The sequence below is a fragment of the Xenopus tropicalis genome, chromosome 3 (assembly GCF_000004195.4).
Source record: "Xenopus tropicalis strain Nigerian chromosome 3, UCB_Xtro_10.0, whole genome shotgun sequence".
NCBI classification, from domain to species: Eukaryota; Metazoa; Chordata; class Amphibia; order Anura; family Pipidae; genus Xenopus; species Xenopus tropicalis.
The window spans coordinates 129,563,378-129,586,413 of record NC_030679.2 but is presented as its reverse complement, the minus strand read 5'-3'; the positions used below and the strand labels follow the sequence as shown (position 1 = coordinate 129,586,413).

General features: G+C 43.3%; 2 protein-coding genes across 3 annotated transcripts; both read left to right on the top strand.

The window, feature by feature from the left end:
* The first annotated feature begins 916 nt into the window (after nucleotides 1–916).
* reep4 (receptor accessory protein 4) lies at nucleotides 917–16,459 on the top strand. Its single transcript, NM_001016224.2, has 8 exons — nucleotides 917–972; nucleotides 6,404–6,476; nucleotides 7,987–8,063; nucleotides 8,414–8,534; nucleotides 11,065–11,178; nucleotides 11,509–11,641; nucleotides 12,946–13,115; nucleotides 13,522–16,459. The coding sequence occupies exons 1-8, from the start codon at nucleotides 941–943 to the stop codon at nucleotides 13,585–13,587; spliced, it is 786 nt and encodes a 261-aa protein (NP_001016224.1). The 5' UTR covers nucleotides 917–940; the 3' UTR covers nucleotides 13,588–16,459.
* A 2,587-nt stretch (nucleotides 16,460–19,046) lies between these two features.
* nudt18 (nudix hydrolase 18) lies at nucleotides 19,047–22,960 on the top strand. 2 transcript variants are annotated; one of them, XM_004912543.4, is made up of 4 exons: nucleotides 19,047–19,280; nucleotides 20,259–20,416; nucleotides 21,131–21,344; nucleotides 21,464–22,960. In XM_004912543.4, exons 2-4 carry the CDS (start codon nucleotides 20,261–20,263, stop codon nucleotides 22,006–22,008), a joined length of 915 nt encoding a protein of 304 aa, XP_004912600.1. In that variant the 5' UTR covers nucleotides 19,047–19,280; nucleotides 20,259–20,260; the 3' UTR covers nucleotides 22,009–22,960. The 2 variants fall into 2 exon arrangements, with proteins under 2 accessions (XP_004912600.1, XP_002932745.1); XM_002932699.5 differs by lacking the exon at nucleotides 19,047–19,280 and adding an exon at nucleotides 19,294–19,383.
* Nucleotides 22,961–23,036: the final 76 nt, after the last annotated feature.

Below are 23,036 nucleotides of genomic sequence, written 5' to 3'. Positions count from 1 at the left end.
CAGCTGTGCCTCTGGTATTTGCCAGAAACTACAGATTGCCAGTCCAGGCCTGTGTATGACCCCCTTCGGGCTCATGGCAAATATTCTCCAAGGCATTAGTCTTACTTAGCGCTTTCCAGCCAGCGGACAAGTGCCCGAATCCTTCTGTGGAGCTTCTCATTGGTTTAACAATGTTTCAGGAGTGACCCAATCACCCACTCTAGTCTGTACCTGTAATAATGGCCTAAAACGCATTCAAATACACCTTATCACCATTTATTTATATCTTCAGGCAGAGCTTTACATCAGCTCCTAAACAGGCAGAAGAGGGGGGTGCAAGCTACAAAGATGCGCTTATATATATATATATACTGAACTTTTTTTTATATATATATATATATATAAAAAAACTATATATATATATATATATATATATATATATATATAATGTATATGTATAAAACTTTCAGTTTGGCATGTCTGGTTTTGTCACTAGGGGTTCCATTAAACTGACAGCTGAAAATGCACAGGCAGCACATTTCCTTCCCCCCCCCTTTGCTGTAGGCTATTTGATTGCCCCCAGGCAAGCAGCAGCAGCCTCCCTTCTGACCAGCTGTTACAGAACTATCACTGGCAGACAGTAAGGTGAGCCAAGCCCGGACACGCAGCGGGTCTGTGCCAGTGAGGCGGGGTTCACCTCAGCCACACAGCCGCACTTCAGCTCCCTCTGCAGCCGTTATCCCCACGGAACCTTGTCCCCTTCTTGCCATTGGTTCTTACCAGGCAGCGTGCGTTGCCTTAGCAACCAAACAGTGAAGGTGGGAGGAGTCTCGGCGCCCAGCGAGTCCATTGCCTAGCTGCTGTTTTTTTGAAAAGTTTGAGCAGTGGTCCCCGCCCATAGGAAGCGGAAGCGTTAGCGAAAGCAGGTTGGCTGTGAGGGAGACAGTGTCAGTGAGGGAGAATGGTATCCTGGATCATCTCTCGGGCTGTGGTGTAAGTAACACGGCGTAAAGCTTCAGCGCTCTGTGTGTGTGTGAGACACGGAATTACCTGCGGGAATGAGTGTGTGTGTGTGTGCTGCTGGGCACCGGATATCCTGGGCAGTGAGAGGGCACTCCGCCTGTATGCCGAGTTATATGGGCAGCGACTAGGGGGTCGCCCAATGATACAGGGGCCCTTTAGGGGGAAATAAGTTAATATTAGAAGGGATATTGTATCATTTATAACAACTGCTCTATCAGTCAATAATAATGGGCAGCAAATTTGGGGGGAGTTTGTCCTGGGGCCCCCAGTATTATTACAGTGGCTCTTTAGGTGTAGATAAGTTAATATTAAATGGGATATTGTATAAGGTGTAACAACTGCTCTATCATTCAATAATAATGGGCAGTGAATAGGGGGGGGGACTTGGGAGTTTGTCCTGGGGCCCCCAGTATTATTACAGTGGCCCTTTAGGTGTAGATAAGTTAATATTAAATGGGATATTGTGTAAGGTGTAACAACTGCTCTATCATTCAATAATAATGGGCAGTAAATAGGGGGGGGGGGGGCTTGGGAGTTTGTCCTGGGGCCCCCAGTATTATTACAGTGGCCCTTTAGGGGGAAATAAGTTAATATTAGAAAGGATATTATATAAGGTGTAACAACTGCTTTATCAATCAATAATAATGGGCAGTAAATAGGGGGGGGACTTGGGAGTTTGTCCTGGGGCCCCCAGTATTATTACAGTGGCCCTTTAGGTGTAGATAAGTTAATATTAAAAGGGATATTGTGTAAGGTGTAACAACTGCTCTATCAGTCAATAATAATGGGCAGTAAATGGGGGGGGGGGGGGGGGGGGGCTTGGGATTGTTGAATATCAGTTCCCACTAGCAGGGAATGTGGAGAGTTGCAGTTGAACCACAGCCAGAAGGGTTTCAGTTTGGACACTAAACATTTGTGATGTTTCTTTGTATGAACAACAGTAGAAACCACCCCCCCCCCCCCCCCACTGAAATGACTACATGTTACTGTAACAGTTGGTGACAGGCTGGTACTGTCTGTGCTGCTCTGTGAGACTGATTATTATTATTAACATTTGTTGATTGGTACATAACATATCCAGGTTCATGGGCTGCTCACATGATTGGGCATAGAGTAACATCCCATTGGACAAACATGTCTTGGCTTATGGGTCCGAGCAAAACTGGTATACATATACAATGTGATGGGAGGAGATTATAAGGTATTTCACAAAATGAACCACCTAGAGCATGGAGTATAACAGCTATGGCCAATTCTGTCAAGAGGCCCTAACATATTCTATGTGATGGGGTTCTCTCTGGTGTGTGGGTTATGCCATCATATGTGTTTTGGCACACCCAGACTGATTTATAATATGTTATACCACAAATTGCATGTTTCCCATCAATGTACAGGTTGTGCAATAATAAAATGAATACACTTGGGGGTATATTTATCATGCTGTGTAAAAAGTGGAGTAAAACATTACTGGTGATATTGCCCAGGGCAACCAATCAGCAATTAGATTTCAACAGTTAGAAAACCAAAGCAAAGCATCTGATTGGCTGCTATGAGCAACATCACCGGTAATGTTTTACTCGGCTTCTTACACAGCATGATAAATATACCCCTTGGTGTAATCCAAAAGGGTTTTTGTCTTTTCACTTTCATTTGCCCCCGCTCCTCTAAGGTGACAAATAACATGTTCTGCAGGTTTCAGTTGGAATTTCAACTAAAGTCTAGTTGCTAGGGATGAATTACTCTAGGAACAAGGCAGCAGTAGGTAAGTGTATTAGGTAGTTAACTTTAACAATAACATTGGACATTAGTTTGACCCACAAGTCAGTGTTATCAAGAGACAGTCGCCTGATCTCCGAGTGTACCAGACCGATGCAGGAGATTGCCATTGGGATGAATGGGAAGTAGTGTGTGTAGCTTCCATAGGCTCGGGCAACAGGATGCCCTGAATTGCTGCTTGTGCCATCGCTCTGAGGGCAGTGACAGAAGGGGAGATATGCCTCCCACAAAATTGCTACCAGAGGCAACAGATTGCACTGAAAATGCCTTGCCCAATGCTAGTGTTGGAATTGCTGCAAGTAAGTTAAATTAATTGCAGCAATTCAACCTGCTTTTGCATTTTTCTGTTATTGAGACAAATTGCCGCAAGTAATGAAATTTACTAGCAGCAGCGATTCCAATGGTAGTGTAGGGCAAGGTATTTTCAGGGAGGTTTGTTGCCCGGGGTAGCCATTTTTTAACCCAGGCTACAACTTTTGCCATGTGTCATTGCACTATGAGCTTAAGCAAACAGAGTTACTTGTAGCCAGCAACTTCTCATGGCTACTAAATGTCAGAAAATACCCTGCCATAGACAATACTGATAACTGCCTCTGCTAAAACACACACAGAGACAATTATCTCCCCAAAATGCCATCCCACCAGCAAGAATGTAACCAGTGGGATAGCATACGTGACTCTTCAGCTTTCTGATGTTGCCTCACAAGGAACATCAGGCGACTTCAGAAAACCGAAGTGGCACGTTATCCATCCCACCGACGATTTACATTCTTGCCGGTGTGATGGTGTTTCTGGGAGATTAGTCGCCCACAATAGCAAAGATTTATCGCGCGACTAATGTTCCCATCTGCCACCTCCCTAAAAGTGAAGTTGTTGTTTTTTTCTCTAAAAAGGCAGAGTGAGAGCCCTATAACCCAACAAGCATACAAAATAAATAATTAAGACCAATTGTTTATTATTCATCATTCTTCACCTTTTTAGCCCAGATACCTTCAGTCTGGTTTGGTGATTATAGCAATTTTCCAGCACAAGGATTGGGGACAGTGCCAGAACTATAATGGTTTATGTGGTTACATATTTCCCGCAGTAGGGCAGACTGTAGCAGTGTAACCACAGAGCAGGGCCTCGACTGAATGCCATTTAATAACATCTGCTTCATCTGTGCATTTCAGCTTCTTTGTGTCATTAGACATTTGTAATCTGTTAATAATGTATCCAGTGTCTGTACTGCACTTTCCAGTTTTTCTGGTACTTAGTGACTCACTGGTCTGGTCACATGACATTGGGTGTCACTGAGATATTTAAATTGTTTTGTCTCATAATAGCCGGTAAGTGGCCTTCTTTCTGGTTACCCTTGCTTGGTGGGGTTGTCAAGCATAGCAATCATGTGGCCCCATCACACAAGGACCATATCCATGGCATAAAGAAGGGCTTTTGCCATCCTTTTTAATACCTGTGTGAATGATTGTATCCCACACATAGGCTGATGGATTTACACTGTGTTAGGAGTATGGCCTGCTTACTGCAATGCAGGGATGACCCTTGCAGAGCCACTGAGGCCTCCTGGGTAGGGCAGAACTGTAAAAGAAAAGATAAGGAAGAAAATAATCAGTACTTGTGTATTTAATACAATGACCATGTCATGTTGTTATTGTTAAATAGAAGACTGCACATTTCTTGCATATCTGTGAATGAAGGCTTAAGCCTGCTGTCTTCTAGCTGTTCCGCTCCCTGCAAAGGGAGTGGTAAAGGGCCACAAATGCCAAAAAAATCCAACTGTCCACTTATTTTGTTTGTGTGTCAGGCTGTGGAGCTTCTGATCAGAGAGCAAATTAGAGAAGCAATAAAATATATTTCAAGAATTTTAATTGATCCATACGCTTGCTGGGATTGATTATTCACATATGTCTCCACCCTTACCAACAAGCATGCCAGGAACATATGCACTTTATATTTATAGTGGGAGGGCGTAAAAGTCATTTTTGGCTCTTAGGTTTTAATTGCTTCAGTGTTATGTAATGATGATGCTGCACAAGATATAAACATTCCTATATACAGATTGTAAGCTTTGCGGGGCAGGCATATCCTTCCTTTTGTCTCTTTACACTTATCATTCTTTATATAACTATATTTGTTCTTGTTTATATAACTATGTTTGTTCTTTTAATTCATTTTTCTCCTGTACAGCACTGCGTACGTAAATAGCGCTTTATAAATAAAAATAGACAGGTTTATCTGTCATGATACCTGCACCTCTTAAATACATTTCTTGGGAGTACGTTATCAATGCATCCCAATGGGAATATATCACAGAGAACTGGCGAGTGTGCCCTTCGCCGAGTCTAAATATTTTGTCCCAGTATCAATGTTTATATCAAATTAAGTGAATGTGTTACTAAAAATGCATTTCCAGTTGTTTCATATTGTATGCTTGCTTTATACATATCGATGTTTCTATGATATAAATTCCAAAGTAGGGATGCACCGAATCCAGGATTTGGTTCGGGAATCGTTTTTTTTTCAGCAGGATTTGGTTGGGCCGAATTCAAGTGCCTGGGCAAATACAATCATGTCACTTTTTATCATATAAACACAAAAATTTTTCACCGGTTCACCTCCTGGCCCAACTTTCATATGCAAATTAGTGTTTGGTTCGTTATTCAGTTGAATCTTTCACAAAGGATTCGGGGTTTGGCCGAATCCCAAAATAATGGATTTGGTGCCAATACCAAAGCCAGTTAGGCTGTGTAAAGCTGCCCATACACTAAATTCACTAATTTTGGGACCTCACCAAATAGCCAGTTCTTTACCTGATTTGGCCACCAACACACTGGGTGAAATCATAATGGTCTGATTGTTTGGCCCTGGGTTAAAAATTGGATCACAATGGTGTCTTAGGGAAAGCCATCAAGAAGGACTGAATCTACATATTGATGCAATCTTTTCTCTATGAGATTTTCTAACCATTCCAGAATTTCTTTGCCCAGATATTTATTGGCAGACCATTGGGAGGGCCCCATATGTGAACCTATAAGCTGCCAACTTGGTCTGGAGGTGCTGAGTTGGCAGCTTTTATCAGCCTGAGTATGGCCACCTTTATGGCCAAGACATGCGGCGATTTATGGCCCAATGTGTCTTTGCCCTTAAGGTGGCCATACATGGGCTGATTCTAGCTGCCGATATCGGCCCCTTAGACCGATTTGGCAGCTTATCTGCCCGTGTATGGGCACTAACGACAGGCCTGTCTGACCGAGATTTGGCCTGAAATAGGGTAGATCTCGATCAGGCAGATTTAAAAATTAGTTGGATCGGGGACTGCATTGGCTCATTGATGTAGTCCCCGAACCAAGCGAACGGATCTTAGCTTGTATGACCACCTTTAGTCAGCTCAGGCTATTAGCATGTTGTGCAAGTACCCATATGTAAGCACTGGTGCAAGTTTACTCAATGTTAGTAAAAGAGACCAGCTGATTATTTTTCTATTTCTGAATATCGAACAAATTCTCCAGAATTAGGCGATGATAGTTCTGTGGGATCAGTAAGTAAAATGAGATGCTGATTAATTTAGTCTTAAGTCAGTGTTAAGCCTGTATGTGTAACACAGCTTTGTGTTGTTTTGTTACAGGCTTGTGTTTGGCTTGCTGTATCCTGCATATGCCTCATACAAAGCTGTGAAGACAAAGAATGTTCGGGAATATGTAAGTATTGTGCGTTGTGCCCTTTCCACCCTGCATAATGCCACTGTATAATTATCATTAAGTGGTTTATGACCAAAGATTTCTACCTTCTCGCTGTATGTATACACACACACACACATACACTGATTAACTGCTATGTAATCAGCTATTGCCATTAGATTCCATGTAGCTATCTTTTCTGTAGCTCTCACAATGCCCTCTTAGGATCCTCCTACAGGTCATATCAGCATTTATTAGCTGCCATTATTCCCACAATATTGCACTGTTGTTCGCCAATCACTTCCTCCCACTCCTGACTCCATTCTTTATCCCTTACTGCAGCTAAGAACTAATTTGATGTGTGTGTGGGGGAACAAAGACCTGATTGAGGGTCTGTGCGAGCAGGGACAGTTGGTGTTATATTTATGATTTCATCATTAACACAGAACAGTTATGTGTTGTGCTGGGCGATCAGCACTGACATGTTTTGTTCCTGGTGAACTACAGTTCTCAGCACCCCCTTCCATAGCATTCAGAAATAGTTGGCAGTCTGTACATTGACAAAGGGCAACACAAAATACAGTTTCATGTCAGCTCCCTATATATAGCAACATAAAAGCAGGTATGGGACTTTTTATCCAGAATGCTTGGGATCAGGGGTTTTCTGGATAAGGGGTCTTTCTGCTATTGGATTGCCATACCTTAAGTCTACTAAGAAATCATTTAAACATTAAATAAACCCAACAGGATTGTTTTGCCATCAGCATGGATCATGCAGCTTAGTTACCATCAAGTACAAGTTGCTGTTTTAAAATTGCAGAGAAAAAGAAAATCATTCTTGAGAATTAGAATTGATTAAAACTTAAAAAGTCTTACTGGATAATGGATCCCATACCCATAGTCATCAAGTTTATCCTTGTTCTAGGCATGCTTTTATTTTTTTAAAATAATCTTTAGTGTGGATGTCAATCTAACCCACCCTAAAGGTTTCATACTTATATTTTTATTTTGTTTCAATTGTCTGTGTTTTGCAAGATACAACAGTCTAGTTTCAATAAAAGAATGATTTAGCCATAAAATATAACTACGTGTTGTGTATCATTGTTGCTACTGATTGTTCAACAAGTCAAAATAGCATAATCAACAGAAAAAGCCTTGTAAATATTACTTCTGTGTGGTGGATGGAACGGCTTGAGATAAATAGGTAACATATAATGGAAAAATAAGGCTGATCCATTCGGCCATGGAGGTATAATAAAAGGCAATGAGCAGTTTGCAGATGGCTGTTGGGAATACCCAGGCAGATTTAAGCTGCTGATTCGGCAGCTTATTTGCCCAGAAACTGAGCAGATGTCAACAGACAGGGTTGATTTTCCCGTCGGATTGGTTCATTGTGTTGAGTGTGTCACTGTGCCCAAAGGCTTCTGTATTACGTTATAGATATTTGGTAATAATAATAAAAAAAAAGATATTATCAACTTGAGCTTAGTGCCTCTTTTAATCTCTTCGTTATCTCACTGTCCCTTTACAGGTGCGCTGGATGATGTATTGGATCGTATTTGCTCTCTTTATGACAGTAGAAACATTTACAGATATTTTTATTGCCTGGTAAGAACAGTTTTTTCTCCAAAGTGCATTACTACCTGTATGCGCCTCTTTCTTATGCACTAGCCCCCTTATGTAATTAAAGACACCAAGTTTGCACAGGAGCAGTAACCCATAGCAACCAACAAGGCTTTTAATCAAGTCAACCAGTTAATTCTACCTTCTGACTGATTGCTATCGATTACTGCTCCTGGGCAAACTTAGTGCCTTTTATTACGTAACCCCCTAGGCCTTTTCTCTCTTTCATTCAATATAAAGAGATTGATCTAGGGAAGCCTGTTCTGCTTCACTATTTTTGTTCGTCTTACTTTTTTCCTTTGCCTGTACTTACTGTTTAACTGTTTTGCTCACAGGTTTCCCTTTTACTATGAGATTAAAATGGCCTTTGTAGTATGGCTTTTATCTCCATACACAAGAGGAGCCAGCCTCCTGTACAGGAAGTGTATCCATCCTACTCTGTCCTTGAAGGAGAAGGTAAGCAAGGGTCTGCTTTGCTGTAAATATGAATAACACCGTGCACACAAATAACCTGTTTATAGAATCCAGGGCCTGAAGCTCTGTTCCTGTAACGACATGACCAATACTGTTTATGTTCCAAATGGTTTAAAGATTTTCCTGCAGCAGTATATTAAATGATATTAAACATTGTTGGAATATTTGTTTATTCTACAATTTTCTTATCATTGTTTTTTTCTAACCTGAAATATGAGTAAAAGCAAGTATTTAAAAGATGTATAGATTTTTTTTGCATACAGTCTTTCAGGTTTAATTGATCATGCCACACCATGTGTTGCCATTAAATGCATGGTATGGCAAAGATCAAAGTGGAAACACCAATAATCCTGTAGTGCTTTCATGCTAGATGCCATAGATTTTCATTCCTTTTCACTTTGGGAAGGCTTTTCAGGCTACAGATAACACAGGAGGTGTTATAAGTAACAGTTTTAGTTCTACTTAAAGATTAAAAAAGGGAAAGACAAATGTGCATAGTAAGGGTCAGCAAGGAATGGTGAGTAAAATCCTATGCTGAGTCAGGGACAGCCATCTGGGTTATGCCAGCACAAGTGTGAAATGGGACCTGTGCAGGCTTACATAAAGGCCATTCCATTAATTCCACGTGAAACCTGAGAGCACAAGATTCAGTTTTACTATGCTGACTAGCGTGAAAAGCCATGCTCTTGGCTATCCAGGCCTGCACACTGTACTCTCTGGAGCTTTACAGCTTCCATGTTTGTAGGTTTTTTAGAAGGGAAGGAAATCTGATCTATCGGGCTACTGGACAAATGCCTTTTTTTTTTATAGGCGATACAAGCTTTATATACCAGCTGGTGCCATTTTTGAGGCTTCACATCCTTTGCGGACTTATTGCTATTATATTGATGTACCAGAAATTTCCACTGCAGTTTATTTTATACGCACACAAATATAATATAGCTACTATATGGGGCCATTTATCAATGTACGATTCAGTCCGAATACAAAAAAAAAACTGCATATTTTGTTCGATTTTTTATTTTTTTGTTAATTTCCGCGACTTTTTCGTACTTTGCGACACTTTGTGTGACAAAATTGTATTGTCGCAGCGAGTAGGAATTTTTCGTTATTCATTCAAGCTTCAGTATAATGACTTTCCTTGGGCCAGGTTCCTATGGGAGGCTTCCAAAAACATGCACAGAAGGCTCAAAGTCAGAAAGTTTTTTGCGCCTTTTACGATTGTTCGGATATGAAAATGTCAAAACTTTTGGATCGTACCATGATATTTTTGTACGACCACAATGCGATCCAAAATTTTCGGATCTAATACGATTTTTTTTACCACTCATATTCTGACTTTGGTAAATCCGCCCCTATGTGTGCCCAACATTTCCAACATTTGTTAGTACAGGAACTGTTTCTATACTTAGCCCTAAATATAAACAAACTACTAGAAAACATTTGAAAATATTGGAGCCCCTTCAATGGGAATTATAGTAGATTAAGGATTGTTTAAATGGGCTGCTGTACAAGAGACCCACACCACCCCCTACATATTTCCTTGTAGTTTCAGATGAATCAATAAGATTCCCAGCTGTGTCAGGTGTGAAGGACAGACATACTGTACTAAAGTTAGTTATGTAGAGTGATATTGGCTCCCAGCTTAGGCACCCTTCAACAAGTGGCCAGTTTATTAGCTCATACTTTGGGCTAAAACAGCAGGTTTCCTAATGGCTCTGATTGGGGTGTGCATGGAAAAGGTTTGCCTGATCTTTATTGTCCTGTGACAGATCAGCAAAAATACTTCCAGTGACAGAACAAATGTATGTGTATTAGAGGAGTTCTTTCTCTAATACAGGGACAGGAAAGGGAGCAGCCAAAGTGTGGGATCCTGTGGGAGCACATTACTAGGAAATGAGGAAGGACAGAGGTTAGGGGTTAGTGCTGTCAGAGAGTAAATAGCTTTGTTAGAGGAACGGCAGAGTGCTAGAAAATCAGATTAGAGAAAATGCAACACATGTATTGGTGTAAAATAGCAGTAAAAACAAGAATAGGAAACATACAGATGATACCCTACAACTCCCATCATCCCAGTGATGGCCCCCTGATGACTCTGGTAGGCAAGCGTTGTACTGTTGCACATTATCCATCCGAGTTGTATCATTGGACTAGATATCCTTGTACCCATGATTATCCCTGTATACAGCTTCTTATATTGATCTGAAGCAGGTTGCAAACCCGCAGCTGTACTGCTGTTCCTATGTGCAGGCTCTAGCACGTACAGCTCTCCCCTCAGGCAGCGGCACATGGAGTTCCTGTTCTGACCTGTTTCTTAGAACAACACCAGGGTACTGTATGATAAGTGCTTGGGAAATGCAGACTGTCATCCAGTTAGTCTATTCCCTGTACCAGAAACCTGAGAAATGCAGGTTTCCATTAACCCCAATCCTCAATACATAAACAGTTTTCAGTGCATTTATATTGAGGCTTCCCATACAGTGATAATACTGATGTCTCTTCTCTCTCATAGGAAATCGATTCCTACATTATACAGGCAAAAGAACGAAGTTACGAGTCATTTGTGAACATTGGGCGAAAAGGTTTAAACATAGCAGCCAGTGCGGCAGTGCAAGCTGCTACCAAGGTAATTTCTACCGGCCACCCATCCCTGGCACCTACCCAGGATATCCAGATTGATTGGAACACCGTTCAGTAGTCAGTTTGTTATCCCACCTATCATTTTCCATTCACTCCTTCATTGTTTTGTTTCTTTTAATATAATGAAACAAAAGCCATGCATAAACATTTAAGGACTCCTTTATTAATGGTTAAGACTTAAGTGCAGATTTGCACCCGTTAGGCCCATAGGCAGAGTACTTGAAGACTTGAGCTCTCTCAAGATTCCATGAACGGTCAGATGTAGTTTTTTTGGAGACCAGTAGAACCCTGTGCTAAAATGGTTTCTCTATGGCAGGGTCAGGGCGCATTAGTGGGGCGCCTGCGGAGTTTCAGCATGCAGGATTTGCGTGCTCTTCCTGATGACACACCTATACACTACAGAGATGCCCTGTATCCTGATGCACCAGAGCTGCACCGGAGGCCAATTGGTGAGTAGCGAGACTCTTCCCCATGTCCATGTAGGGTTGCCACCTGTCTGGTTTTGACCCGTACAGCCCAGTTTTTGGAAGGGTTGTCCCTGTCAAAACTGCCTGCCGGGTTTTTCAATTTGGAAAACCAGGAAGGACTCTCAAATTTTCATGTGTCAATAAGCCGATTGCTGTGTCCCTGTGATGACATTGTCCCGCCCTGTGATGTCACGTCCCACCCTCCTGCCTGGAGATAGCAGCCCTAGTCACATGTGGAGGTTGGGGGAACTCCACTCAGTTTTTTTTTTTTAAACATAATTTCAAGCAACCACAGCCTTTTCATGATTTTTAATGTAATAGTGTGGTTTGGAACAGTTACCTAAGCCCCACCCCTGGCTGACTACTTTCTACTTTGAACTTGACTGACCGCAGCCTGCCTTCAGCCTGTCCCCTCCAAATCCCACAATCCCCTGCACACATGATGTCACTAAGAAAAGGACCATCACAGTGCAATGCATTGTGGGTTATGTAGTTCCTGCATGCTGTCTGTAGGCTGTGGATCACTGTTTTAGCCCCTCCCCTGCCAGGATTTCAAATGATGCAGAAAGAGAACTGCTTTGCAGCTGGATTTCAGCATATAAGGATTATATTTATTCATACTTTTTAAAGGAACAGATTATAGTGATAGGTATATTAGGGGTTTCTGTGTTGTGTGGGGCTCTAACAAATTTTGGTTTAGAAGTTGGAGTTCCCCATTAACTACGTATTAAATATTTCCAACAGTCAATGAATCTGTAGCTTTTACAAATTTGTTCTGGATGTGATTCATGGTTTAGTATAAAAGATAAGTTAATGGGCAGATGGCATCTCTAAAAGTATCACCCATAGTCTCTTTATGGCTGCATCCAGATGAGCGTGTGTTTACTGAAATAGTCCCTGGGGGATGCCTTTCCCTGAAGGGCTCTCTTGCTCTGTAGGGAATGCTGAGTACTGTTATCCATTGTTGGCTTATGACCAGCGCTGGGTGGCTACACTCCCATAAGTGGCACATTGCCAGGCTTCGTTAATGTTTTGTGCCCAGCAGTAGAGTAACCACACCCTAACCAAAACTTACTATGATAGATAAGGTCATGTTGGGAGGGGAGGGGGGGGGGTCAGCTGGATGGTTTATTAAAGGGATACTTCTTGTATGGGAATTTGAAGAGGTCCATACTTATTATAAGGAGTCACTTTTCATAAACAGTGAAAGGTGGAAGGAAGAGTATGAGGGGAACCGGCCTGATGGGATGTAATATTGTTCTGGTTTTGTGCCTTCCTCTTGGCAGGATACCCAACCACTTCCCATGCTGATAGTGACTCCATGGATGAACGGTGGTCGGATTCTGAAATGGCCGAAACAAGGACAGCAGCTAGGACAAGAGGAGGCATGCCATCTAAACCACTACAGAGGAGCCAGAGTCTGCGGGTTTCCAAGAAGAAAGGGCTAAGTCGAGAGGTTAGTAATGACATAGGCATGCTGTCATGTAGACTTTGGGGATTATGTAATACAAGACACTAAATTTGCCCAGGATCAGTAACCCATGGCAACCAATCAGCTTGTAGCATTTACTGGTCACCTATTTAAAAGCAAACATCTTGGTTGCTATGAGTTACTGCTCCTGGGCAAAAGTATTGTCTTTTATTACATATGGGGGTAAGATCTTAATATCTGGAATAGTAATGTTTACTCGGCTTTGGGCATAAATCCTTGTCCCCACCAATACATAGACCTAAAGTATTCATGCCCTTGCCCTCATGATACTCAGGCTCTAGTTACATTATCAGGGCAGCTTCTCCCAATACACTGACATTAGTAAGATGGAAGGTGCTCCTCCATATTCATATTTCCCCCCAATTTCTAGGTCTCTACGAAAACAACGAAACCCAAAGGAAAGAAGAAGCCTGCACAATCAGAACCCGAAAACTAAACCGGGCTTTCAATGACTGACTGAGGGCTGCGCCTCGCTGTAATCGTTCTATGGAGCAAAAACACTGAATTTTATGGATGCCAGGATGTCCCTCACTCAGCATGATTTCTGGGGTGCAGGATTCACGGCAACCTGTTGTGGAAACGACAAGTTTGCGGGTGTAAGTGTGTGTGTGTATATATTAAAGTGTGATGTATTAACCCATGCAGGGCCTTCTGTGCAAACTGCTGATGCCAAGTTCCTGCACCTTTGCACTGGTTGCTGCTGTGTTAGAACCTAACTGTGCCTGACAGTATGAGCTGCCTGTGAGGCTGCGGCGTGCAACAGCTGAGCAGGACAGAAATAATCGCACACTCAAGCTCTGCACTCTGCCTCCGTTCATCAGCCCTCTGTATTTGCGGCTCCATCATTCCCTTTCCCTTCTACTGTTTCTTGTGCTGCCGTTCATTTCCCAGGATATGCAGGACCCCTGTCTATTCCAGGAGCAGAGCTGAATGAATGCACATACCTTCCTATACAGGGAACAAAGTGGCCAAACGTCTGGTCACTGTGAGGATGAGCTAGTGATATATGTGTGTGTATATATGTGTTTGTTCCCTGTCAGAGCCATGCGCTTATGGCAGGCAGCCATGTTCTTGTGAAACTCCTGTACTGTACTGTACACTACATTTCTGGCCTTCTGGCACACAAATGGTTCTTGTCTCATCCCAGCTGGGAACATTTCACTGCCAGGAACCAATCTTAAAGGGGTGCTTCACCTATAAGTTAACTTTTAGTTTGTTCTTAGCAAGTTTTCAATTGGTCATAATACATAATTATTTGCCTTCCTCTTCTGACTCTTTCTTGCTTTCAAAAGTGGGATAACAGACCCCAGTAGCCTCTCTTTGAGGCTACAATGTCACTTATTGTTACTTTTTATTATCTTTCTATTCAGGCCCTTCTCCTATTCATATACCAGTGTCTCATTTGAACCAATGACTGGTTGTTAGGGTAATTTGGACCATAGAAACCATATAGCTGCTAAAATTCCACACTATAGAGTGTCTGAATAAAAAGCTTAATAATTCAAAAACCTCAAATAATAAAAAAAAAATGAAGACCAATTGAAAATAGTTTCAGAATAATCCTTTCTGTGGCAAACTAAAAGTTATTCAAAGGTGAAGGAACCCTTTACGGCTGATGGTTCAGCTATCTCACAATGCAACATTCTTATGTCTTATCCCACACGCCATCCCATACTCTGAGAAATGTGCCACTGAGAGGGCACCAAAGGGAAGCTACGTTTTTGCTTTTAAATGTGCCTTAAATATTTTAGCGTCGTGCCTGTGGTACAAAGCAGTACCAGCTTGCATTTTGTTTTTCTGACCACTGGGTTTATTCTTTTACTATGGTGACATACATCTCTAAAGACTCAAATAGTGATGTAGACAACAGAAATCTGGAATGCCCCCCCCCCCCCCCCTCCAAGGATGCTGGGAGTTGTAGTGGATTAGTGCAACATTGGCTGGATGGCTGCAGCTTGGACCTCTTACTTATATGCTCATTCATTAAATCCAGGTTTTGTACAGCTTGTAGCCTGCTGACTGGGGCAGTTTAGCAACTGCCATGCTGGTCATGTAATAACAGGTGCAAAGCCTCCGTGCTAGCCACTCATAGCAGCCAATCAGCATGCAGCTTGTCTGAGAGTAACAGCTTGCTACATTTCAGGCTAAATGTGCAAATGTTATTGGAATACCCTGAAGGTTCAATTTGTTTTCTCTTACAGGAGTTCTAATCATGTGAATTTAGCAATTTACATTATTTTATTGTTATGATATTAGCGGTTTGTATTGTGTTTTTCCCTAGCAGCGCTGAGCTGGTCAGCCTTCCACCAGAGGGTTAAATGCAGGCAGCAGTAACATGTACCCATTTCAGCCGCCTGTGCTTTATATACCCGCGCCTGACCTGCCCATTATCAGTGTCACCAAGGGGGTAGGGATGGAGCGAGCATATAAAAGAATTGCGGCAGAGGGATGGAGGGGAATGTTACAGCATGTTCTGCTTAAGAAGTGTTGTGCTTGCCTGAACCCCGCAACCCCTGGCTCCCAGTTTGGGGGGGTGGCCCACGCAATAATAATGGATGGTATAGGGAAAAATTCTAATATTGTGATCATGTATAGAAAATTCCTGCAAATTGTACAGTTGTTCAGAAGAACTCTCTCAGCAATTGTACATTAAGTTTTTATGAGGTTAAATATAATGTCTTACAGCCCAAATGGCCGCACTGTGACTCGCCATACGGTAGCTACAACTCCCAGCAACAACTGAAGGCCCTCTCCCCAGCACCCAATAGAAACCTGTTCTGTATATTGTTGGTGGGTGGGGCCCTTAACTGACCGTAACCCTCCCGTTTCCTCTTTTTTTTTTATTACTTGAGATTTATGTGTTTTTAACGGAAATATTTTTTCGTAGAAATGTTTGTTCCGTGTGTTGATGATAGTTTAAAGCCAATGAATTGGCTGCCGCGTGATGTAGGGTGTACAAGCCATCATGTTCCTATCGCGCCTCCCTCTCTCTGCACTAGGGCACAAGCCCTTGATCCTATTTATATAGATGTTTGTCGCTCAGTACATGTGTATATAGCATTGCTTGGATACTCATTCAAGTGGGCCAGCAAAGCCAAAGGCTATGTCCCCAAGTGCCAAAGATTCCACTTCTGCTGAAACCTTATGGGACAGTGCCACTCATGGGCATCAAGTGACCAAGGTACAATGTAGCTTTCAGTTTGGGCCCTCCAATCACTTTGGTCTTATCTGGGGCCAAGCAAAGTGCCTAATGCTTATATACAATCTCTGTGTTTTGATATGCAAATAAATAAACCACTCTCTGCCAATACTGGCTTGTCTGGTGTCTTATTGGAGGCAGATGTGGGGTCTCAGGGGAGCAGATATGACGGGCTCTGGAATTTAGGGGTGTAATATAAGCCTGAGCGAATGTGGGTGGGGCATACAAGGCTAGGTGATATATATATAATTGGGTGAATGCACTTGTGACATAAATTTGGCACAAAAGGTGGGTATGTGTAGTTACTGTTAATTCAATAGGGATTTTTACAGGATGTAGTCCCCCTGTAACCTTAGAGCAGTGATCCCCAACCAGTGGCTCGGGGGTAACATGTTGCTCCCCAACCCCTTGGATGTTGCTCTCAGTGCCGCCAAACCAGGTAGTTATTTTTGAATTCCTGACTTGGGGGCAAGTTTTGATAGTGTGCATAGAGGCCCCTAATAGCCAATCACAGCCCTTATTTGGCACCTCCATGAACTTTTATGGTGCTTGTGTTGCTCTCCAAATCTTTTTACATTTGACTGTGGCTCACGAGTAATAAAAGCTGGGGACCCCTGCCTTAGAGCAAGGTATAACCCCTGCAGCAGAGTATAGTAACGGCCAAGAATGGCACTCAATCATCCAGCTTTCACTCCCAGAATTTCTATATTGTTACACTCTAATTCTATGGCAACAGCGGGAACTGGAATATCTTCTTGCATAGAGGGCCTTATCCTGTATATATATATATATATATATATATATATATATATATTGGTTCCCAGTACTTGGGCACAAAGATAAATGAGGCCTGACAGAAGAATGGTTTTTACTGAGCATCTATAGGTAGAATAACCCCTATCACCCAGCACCTGGGAGTAGAAAGGGAATAAACCCCACAACTAGGGTTGCACCTGGCAGGTAAAATAATGCCTAATGTCAATGTAACTAATAGGGAAGAAAGATATAAATATAGGAAGGCCAGGGTTTTTTCTTTACTGGTGTTAGAAAGAAAGGACATGAACTGCTGGGACAGAAGCTGTGGGTACGAAGCATGAATAAGCACCTTGGCGTGCCGTGCTGGTTGGTTCAATCGCATCTTGTATACACGGGGGGAATTCTTGCCAAATGTACAAACAAGTGCAAACAGTTTATCCTTTAAAAGGATTTCACCTGTTCAGATGATCAGAAGCCAAACAGGAAGAAAAAAACGCTGAGCTGTGTAAGCAAAGTTCCCATAATGCCTCACTTCTGCACCAGTGTACATGCTCAGTTAGTCTATAAGTCAGCTTCCTGCTGATTGGCTCAGATCCACATTCCTAAGGTGGGGGAGCAGGAGAGAGCCGTGTCTCTAGCACAGGAAAACGGACACAACAAATCTTTTGACAGAGAAGTCAGTGCATTGTTTCTGTGAGTGCTTATAGCTGTATTTACATAGACCTTTCTGATAAAGCTTACTTAGTTTTTACCTTTTTTTCTCCTTTAAAGGAATGGATGAACTAACTCACTAGAACAGTCCTGGCAAATTGAGCTTGTTCTACAGGGAGAGTGGTGCTTAGAGGGGGCATGGGCAGCCCACAGATACATGCACTGGCGCTATAACATAGGGGCAAGGGAGAGCAGCCGCTGGGCCTGGAGAATTCACTGCCAACATCACTTGTAAGCACCAATGGCACTTACACCACTAGCCATCTGGCATTCCTCACTGCCCCTTGTACTGGCATAACTCACTGCTTAGTGCCCACTTTACCCCCATTCTGTACTGAGCTCCATGCTGGATACCACTTGTCTATCACTGTGTGCCAAGGCTGGCACTGAATGCTGGGTAATGTGTGTGCATATCAGATATCAGGCACCACACGCAGTAGGGTTGCCACTGGCCCAGTCAGGGAAAATGATACTTCTCAGGTATTGTCATTAATACGGATTTAATATAGCAAAAGGTGGGGTTTTACCTGCACAAAATGTGGAGGTGCAACTGGCCAAGACAGGGCCATAAATGACTAGAAAGCCGGTAAGTAAACAGGGGTCTGTAACCCAGGGCCGCTGCTGGCCAAATGGGTGCCCTAAGCAGAAATTTACTTTTGTGCCCCCTCCCCCAAATATTATGGAAGTAAAAATAAAATAATAAAAAAAAACACCTACTATAGGGGCCCCACACCCAGTGCCCCCAATTGCCCCCATAGACAATGCCCCCATAGTAAGTGCCCCCAATTGCCCCCATAGATTGATAGAACTATCCAGGACAGCGGGATGCGCTATAAAAACTGGCGGGACAGTGTTGGGGGGGTATGTTATAATATATAAAAATGTTTTTTTTTTGGAGCAGCTGGGATGGTGCCCCCCTGGGAGTTGGTGCCCTATGCAGACTGAGTACTCTGCTTATAGGGAGCGGCGGCCTTGCTGTAACCTAAGGGAGCATACAAACATTAAGCCAGACTGCAAAGTTCACTCCTGCCGCAAAAGCTGATTTGTAGTAGGAAACTCGATTTTAAATATTAATTCAGCAATACGTAGCCGGCAGCCCTGCAGCTTTAAACGAAACTACAACTCCCAGAATGCTCCTGGTTATACTCCATTCAATAAGGCGAAAAAGAGTGTCGGACTAGCGACACCTAGCGGTGGAAACAAACACGGCGTTTGCTGTGCGGGAAAGTTGATTAAATTGTACATTTAGTAACCGCAGCTGAGGACTGGCAGGAAGAAAACAGCAGGTACATTTCACCCACATTCCACCCATTTTTCTCATTTGATCAAGTTTTTTGTCATATTTTCCCCCGTTCTTTCTAAAACCAAAGCCAGTGGAAGCCAATCAGAAGCGGGGGCTGGGTTAGGGGGCGCCAATCCGAGAACAGGAAGATGACAGTCTATTTCCGCGTCTGAAGCACTAGGTGAGTAATAGTAATGTTGTGTATCGTTGTTAGGGAGCTATGCCTGGGTGTATGGGTGGGAGAGAGAATCTGTGCAGCTCCATGCTGTGCATTTAGTATCCCTGTGAGTAAATATACGGTGGCTGATTGGGTTCAGCTCTATAATTACTGATTCCTGACTTCTGAGTCATTGTTTTGCCCATTTCCCAATAAGGGCTGGTTTGGCTTCACTCTTTGCCCAGCACTAAGCTTTGGTATTATGCACTGAGGGTTACACTGGCTCAGAGACCATCTAGCTCATGATATCAACCTACCTGCACCTTATAAGCCTACAGTCCACCCCTGCAGGGAAAGGTGCTGCCAGCCTTAGGGTGCATCTGTCCCTGCACCAATGGAGCTAACAATCTAAGGTCCCTATCACTTTTACACACACTAGGGTTAATTTTATCAGGAGCCAATGAACCTGTCTGTATGTATTTAAAGTGTGGAAGGAAATCGGAGTACCTGTAAGAAACCCACGCAGACAGGAGAGAACAGACTCCTTTCAGATGCTGCCTTCCTTCTAATGCCAATAGATATATTTGTTAGAAAGGCAAAAAGTTATTGCTGGAGTTGCCCCTTCACTCAGACCCCTATGAATTTCACTGAATAGCAGCATCAGGTATAATTCTAGCTGGTTTTGTTAGGGGAACCTGTGCCCTAAATGCTGTCAGTGTGCGTTAGTTGTGAGCAGGCCCAGAATCTGTGGGTTGGGGCAAATGCCAGAGGGGCTGCTGTAAGATGCCATAGACACTCACTATTTATTGGGTTGGTGGGGGGCTGTTTGGGCCTCTGTGTACTTGAAACGCCAGGGCCTATTTTGTGTCCCAGTCTGGGCCTGTTTGTGAGCAGTGCATCAATATTGCTTCACAATGTAGTTTTACTGAATGCATCTCAGTGATAAACCCCGGCTGCTGCCTTTATATCATCTCACTGCTCCTTGTCCTTTGCCCATGTCAGTTATGTCTTCTGCCCTGGAAGAGGAGCTCAGCATCATCCTGGAAGGTGGGGCTGTCCCTTTGCCTGAAACATATGACGTGGCTCCTGAAACCCCCCGACCTTTGAGACTGCGACACAACGTTTGCTACATCGTCATGGGAGTGTTACTGAATGAGCGGGTGAGCCAGTAAAGCTAAATCAAAGCTTGTAGACAGGCCCTTTAGCAGGGAAGATCTGTGCCCCCAAAGATGCCCCAGTAGCCCCCCATCTTCTTTTCTGCTGATTCCCTGCACATACTCTGTGCTGCTGGCACTTACCTGAGCTTAGGGACCCACTCACTATATACTGTATAAAGTTCATATTGGATTACCAATAAATTCAGATTCACATTACATAGTGGGATGGCGGTTTGCACCAAAAATGTTTCATATTCAGCCCTGTGGCTTCATCAGCGTTTCTGACAAATGTAACCTCATACCAATGATAACCACTAAGCTTTGCATCTCAACATCAGTCCAAAGCACACTGAGCATGTGCAGTGCCGCTGACACTCAACAGTAAAAAATCAGATCATGGGGCACTGCTTTGGACAATTCATAGGCCTGGATTGTTACTGTTATATGCTGTTCCTCTGGTCTGGTACAGTACATTCAGTATATAAAATACATTATTTTTACCTATTAATTTTTAGGCTTTAGTTATCCTTTAGAGATAGGATACTTTTACTTGTTTTCTCTTCAGTGGGAAAAGAATGCACAAGGAAAGGCCAGTAGGGGCCAGCCAAGTGTGCCAGGGACAATACAGGAATAAGGAACCTTAGGGCAGACTGTGCCCAAGTGAAGGATGGCAGGACTGTGGCCAGTTTTTTTTGTAGTAAGAGTAATGTTTTGCAGGATGAGGTGTTGATGATGCAGGAGGCAAAGCCTGAATGCAGAGGAACCTGGTACTTGCCTGCTGGGCGCTTAGAGAAGAGAGAAACTCTCATGGAAGGATTATGCCGAGAGGTAACTGAGGAGACCGGACTTACCTGTGAAGCGATCACCCTTCTGGCTGTGGAGGAGAGAGGAACTGCCTGGATCCGATTTGTATTCCTGGCCCGGCAGACAGGTATCTATAGAAGCCTAGAGTCAGGCTGGGGCTGGGCTTGTTTAGGCACCACGTTGCACACATAAAGCTTCTGGTCTGTTTGGATGCAGCATGTTCTTAACCTGTATTCTCCATTGTAGGTGGCTCTCTGAAGTCCGAGCTTTTAGCAGACTCCGAATCTCTGCAGGCCACGTGGTGGGATACTGTCTCCCCATTACCCTTGCGCTGCAGAGATATTCTACCCCACATCAAGCTGGCTTTGGCATACCGGCAACTCCCTTCACATCCCTCTGTCCTGCCTCAGGTGTTATCGTCGCCCCACTTGGCCTTGCGTCTCGTTCTTCTGTGCTTTGGCCCAGAGGGGCAGCTGTGGGTTCTACGGAGTGCCATCCATTCTCATTGCCTTCCTGTCATTCTTTGTTCCACAAGCAGAGCGAGCTTTCTCAACTCCTTGAGATGTCTGCTCAACGACCCGCCCAGGTCTTGTGGCATTCTGGGATTGCACCACCAAGGGGGCGAAGGGGCAGATGGTGTTTGCTTTAACATCATGGCAGAGATCAGTTCCCAGGAGCCACCCTTGGTGCCAGGAGAAGGCTTCAGCTGGGCCCTTGTAAAGGATGAGGCGCTAAGGGGACGACTGGAGCACACAGTAAAGGACAACGCACTGCTCCCCCTGCACAGCTGAGCTGCCTCTACCACTGAACTTGACTACTTCTCAATGCACCATAGAGATCCATGTATGCAGAAACATGCACCTATATATCTACAGATATTTATTTTGTTACGTGTGCAAACATGCACTGAGATCTATAACTATAAATGCATGTTTTCATTGAGTCCCAAATGCAGTGCATTATCCCTGCCAGTGGGTGCCACAAGGTTTCTCTTAGAGGGGTACATTATCCCCTATACAAAAATCCTCTTTTATTCTTGCTTGAGGTGGGTAGGCTTGCCCAGGCAGCAGTTCAGACTGCTAGTTCCCTCCTTTTGCCTGTGTTATCCAGCCACAGGCACTTTCATGGCTGATTCTGACTTTAAGCAGTCCCTTGAAGCAATCTATTCCAGGCTATTGTAATTTATCTAGAGAGGAGTGATCAAGGCTGGATTCAGGGATGTCTGGAGCCTTTGCAACAATGCCGTACTGCAGCATGCATCATTTATTGATAAATTTTATTATATTTATAGCTCTAATAAAAGGAAAATACTTGCTTGGCATTGGCATGAAATACACCTGAAAGAGCTGGTTTTTACTTACTGGGTAAAGCGCTTTAGAAACCATTACTATTTTTTAGAATACATAAGTGGTCAGAATACGAAGCCAAAAAAAAAAATGCTGCTGATTCAGCCCCTCCAGAGTCAGCAGCTTATGGGCCCATGTATGGGGACCTTGGGAGGCCCTGCCAGACAGGTCTGGGGTGGTGAGCCCATCGGCACATTGATGTAATCCTCTCATGAGAGGTAGGTCCTGATTAAGATCTGATCTTTGTCGCAGGGCCCCATTATAGGAGCATTGTGTCATGGTGGCCAATTCAGGTAAAGATTCTTTAGTTTGGCAACCTCACCAAAGAGCAGCTATTAGCATGCATCGGTGGTTATTTTAGTGCCCCCTAGTGGAAAGTTGTATAGCAAAAAAAAAATAAATATATACCAAATATTCTATTCAGTTATAAATAACTGTGTCATGGCCTGACTTAGCAGTCTATCTTCTAGAGA

Coding starts and splice junctions, on each gene's coding strand:
- reep4 (NM_001016224.2), top strand. CDS start 941: ATGGTATCCTGGATCATCTCTCGGGCTGTGGT. Junction 973..6,403: donor ATCATCTCTCGGGCTGTGGT/GTAAGTAACACG, acceptor GTTTTGTTACAG/GCTTGTGTTTGGCTTGCTGT. Junction 8,064..8,413: donor ACAGATATTTTTATTGCCTG/GTAAGAACAGTT, acceptor TTTTGCTCACAG/GTTTCCCTTTTACTATGAGA.
- nudt18 (XM_004912543.4), top strand. CDS start 20,261: ATGTCTTCTGCCCTGGAAGAGGAGCTCAGCATCATCCTGGAAGGTGGG. Junction 20,417..21,130: donor GAGTGTTACTGAATGAGCGG/GTGAGCCAGTAA, acceptor AATGTTTTGCAG/GATGAGGTGTTGATGATGCA. Junction 21,345..21,463: donor ATTCCTGGCCCGGCAGACAG/GTATCTATAGAA, acceptor TCTCCATTGTAG/GTGGCTCTCTGAAGTCCGAG.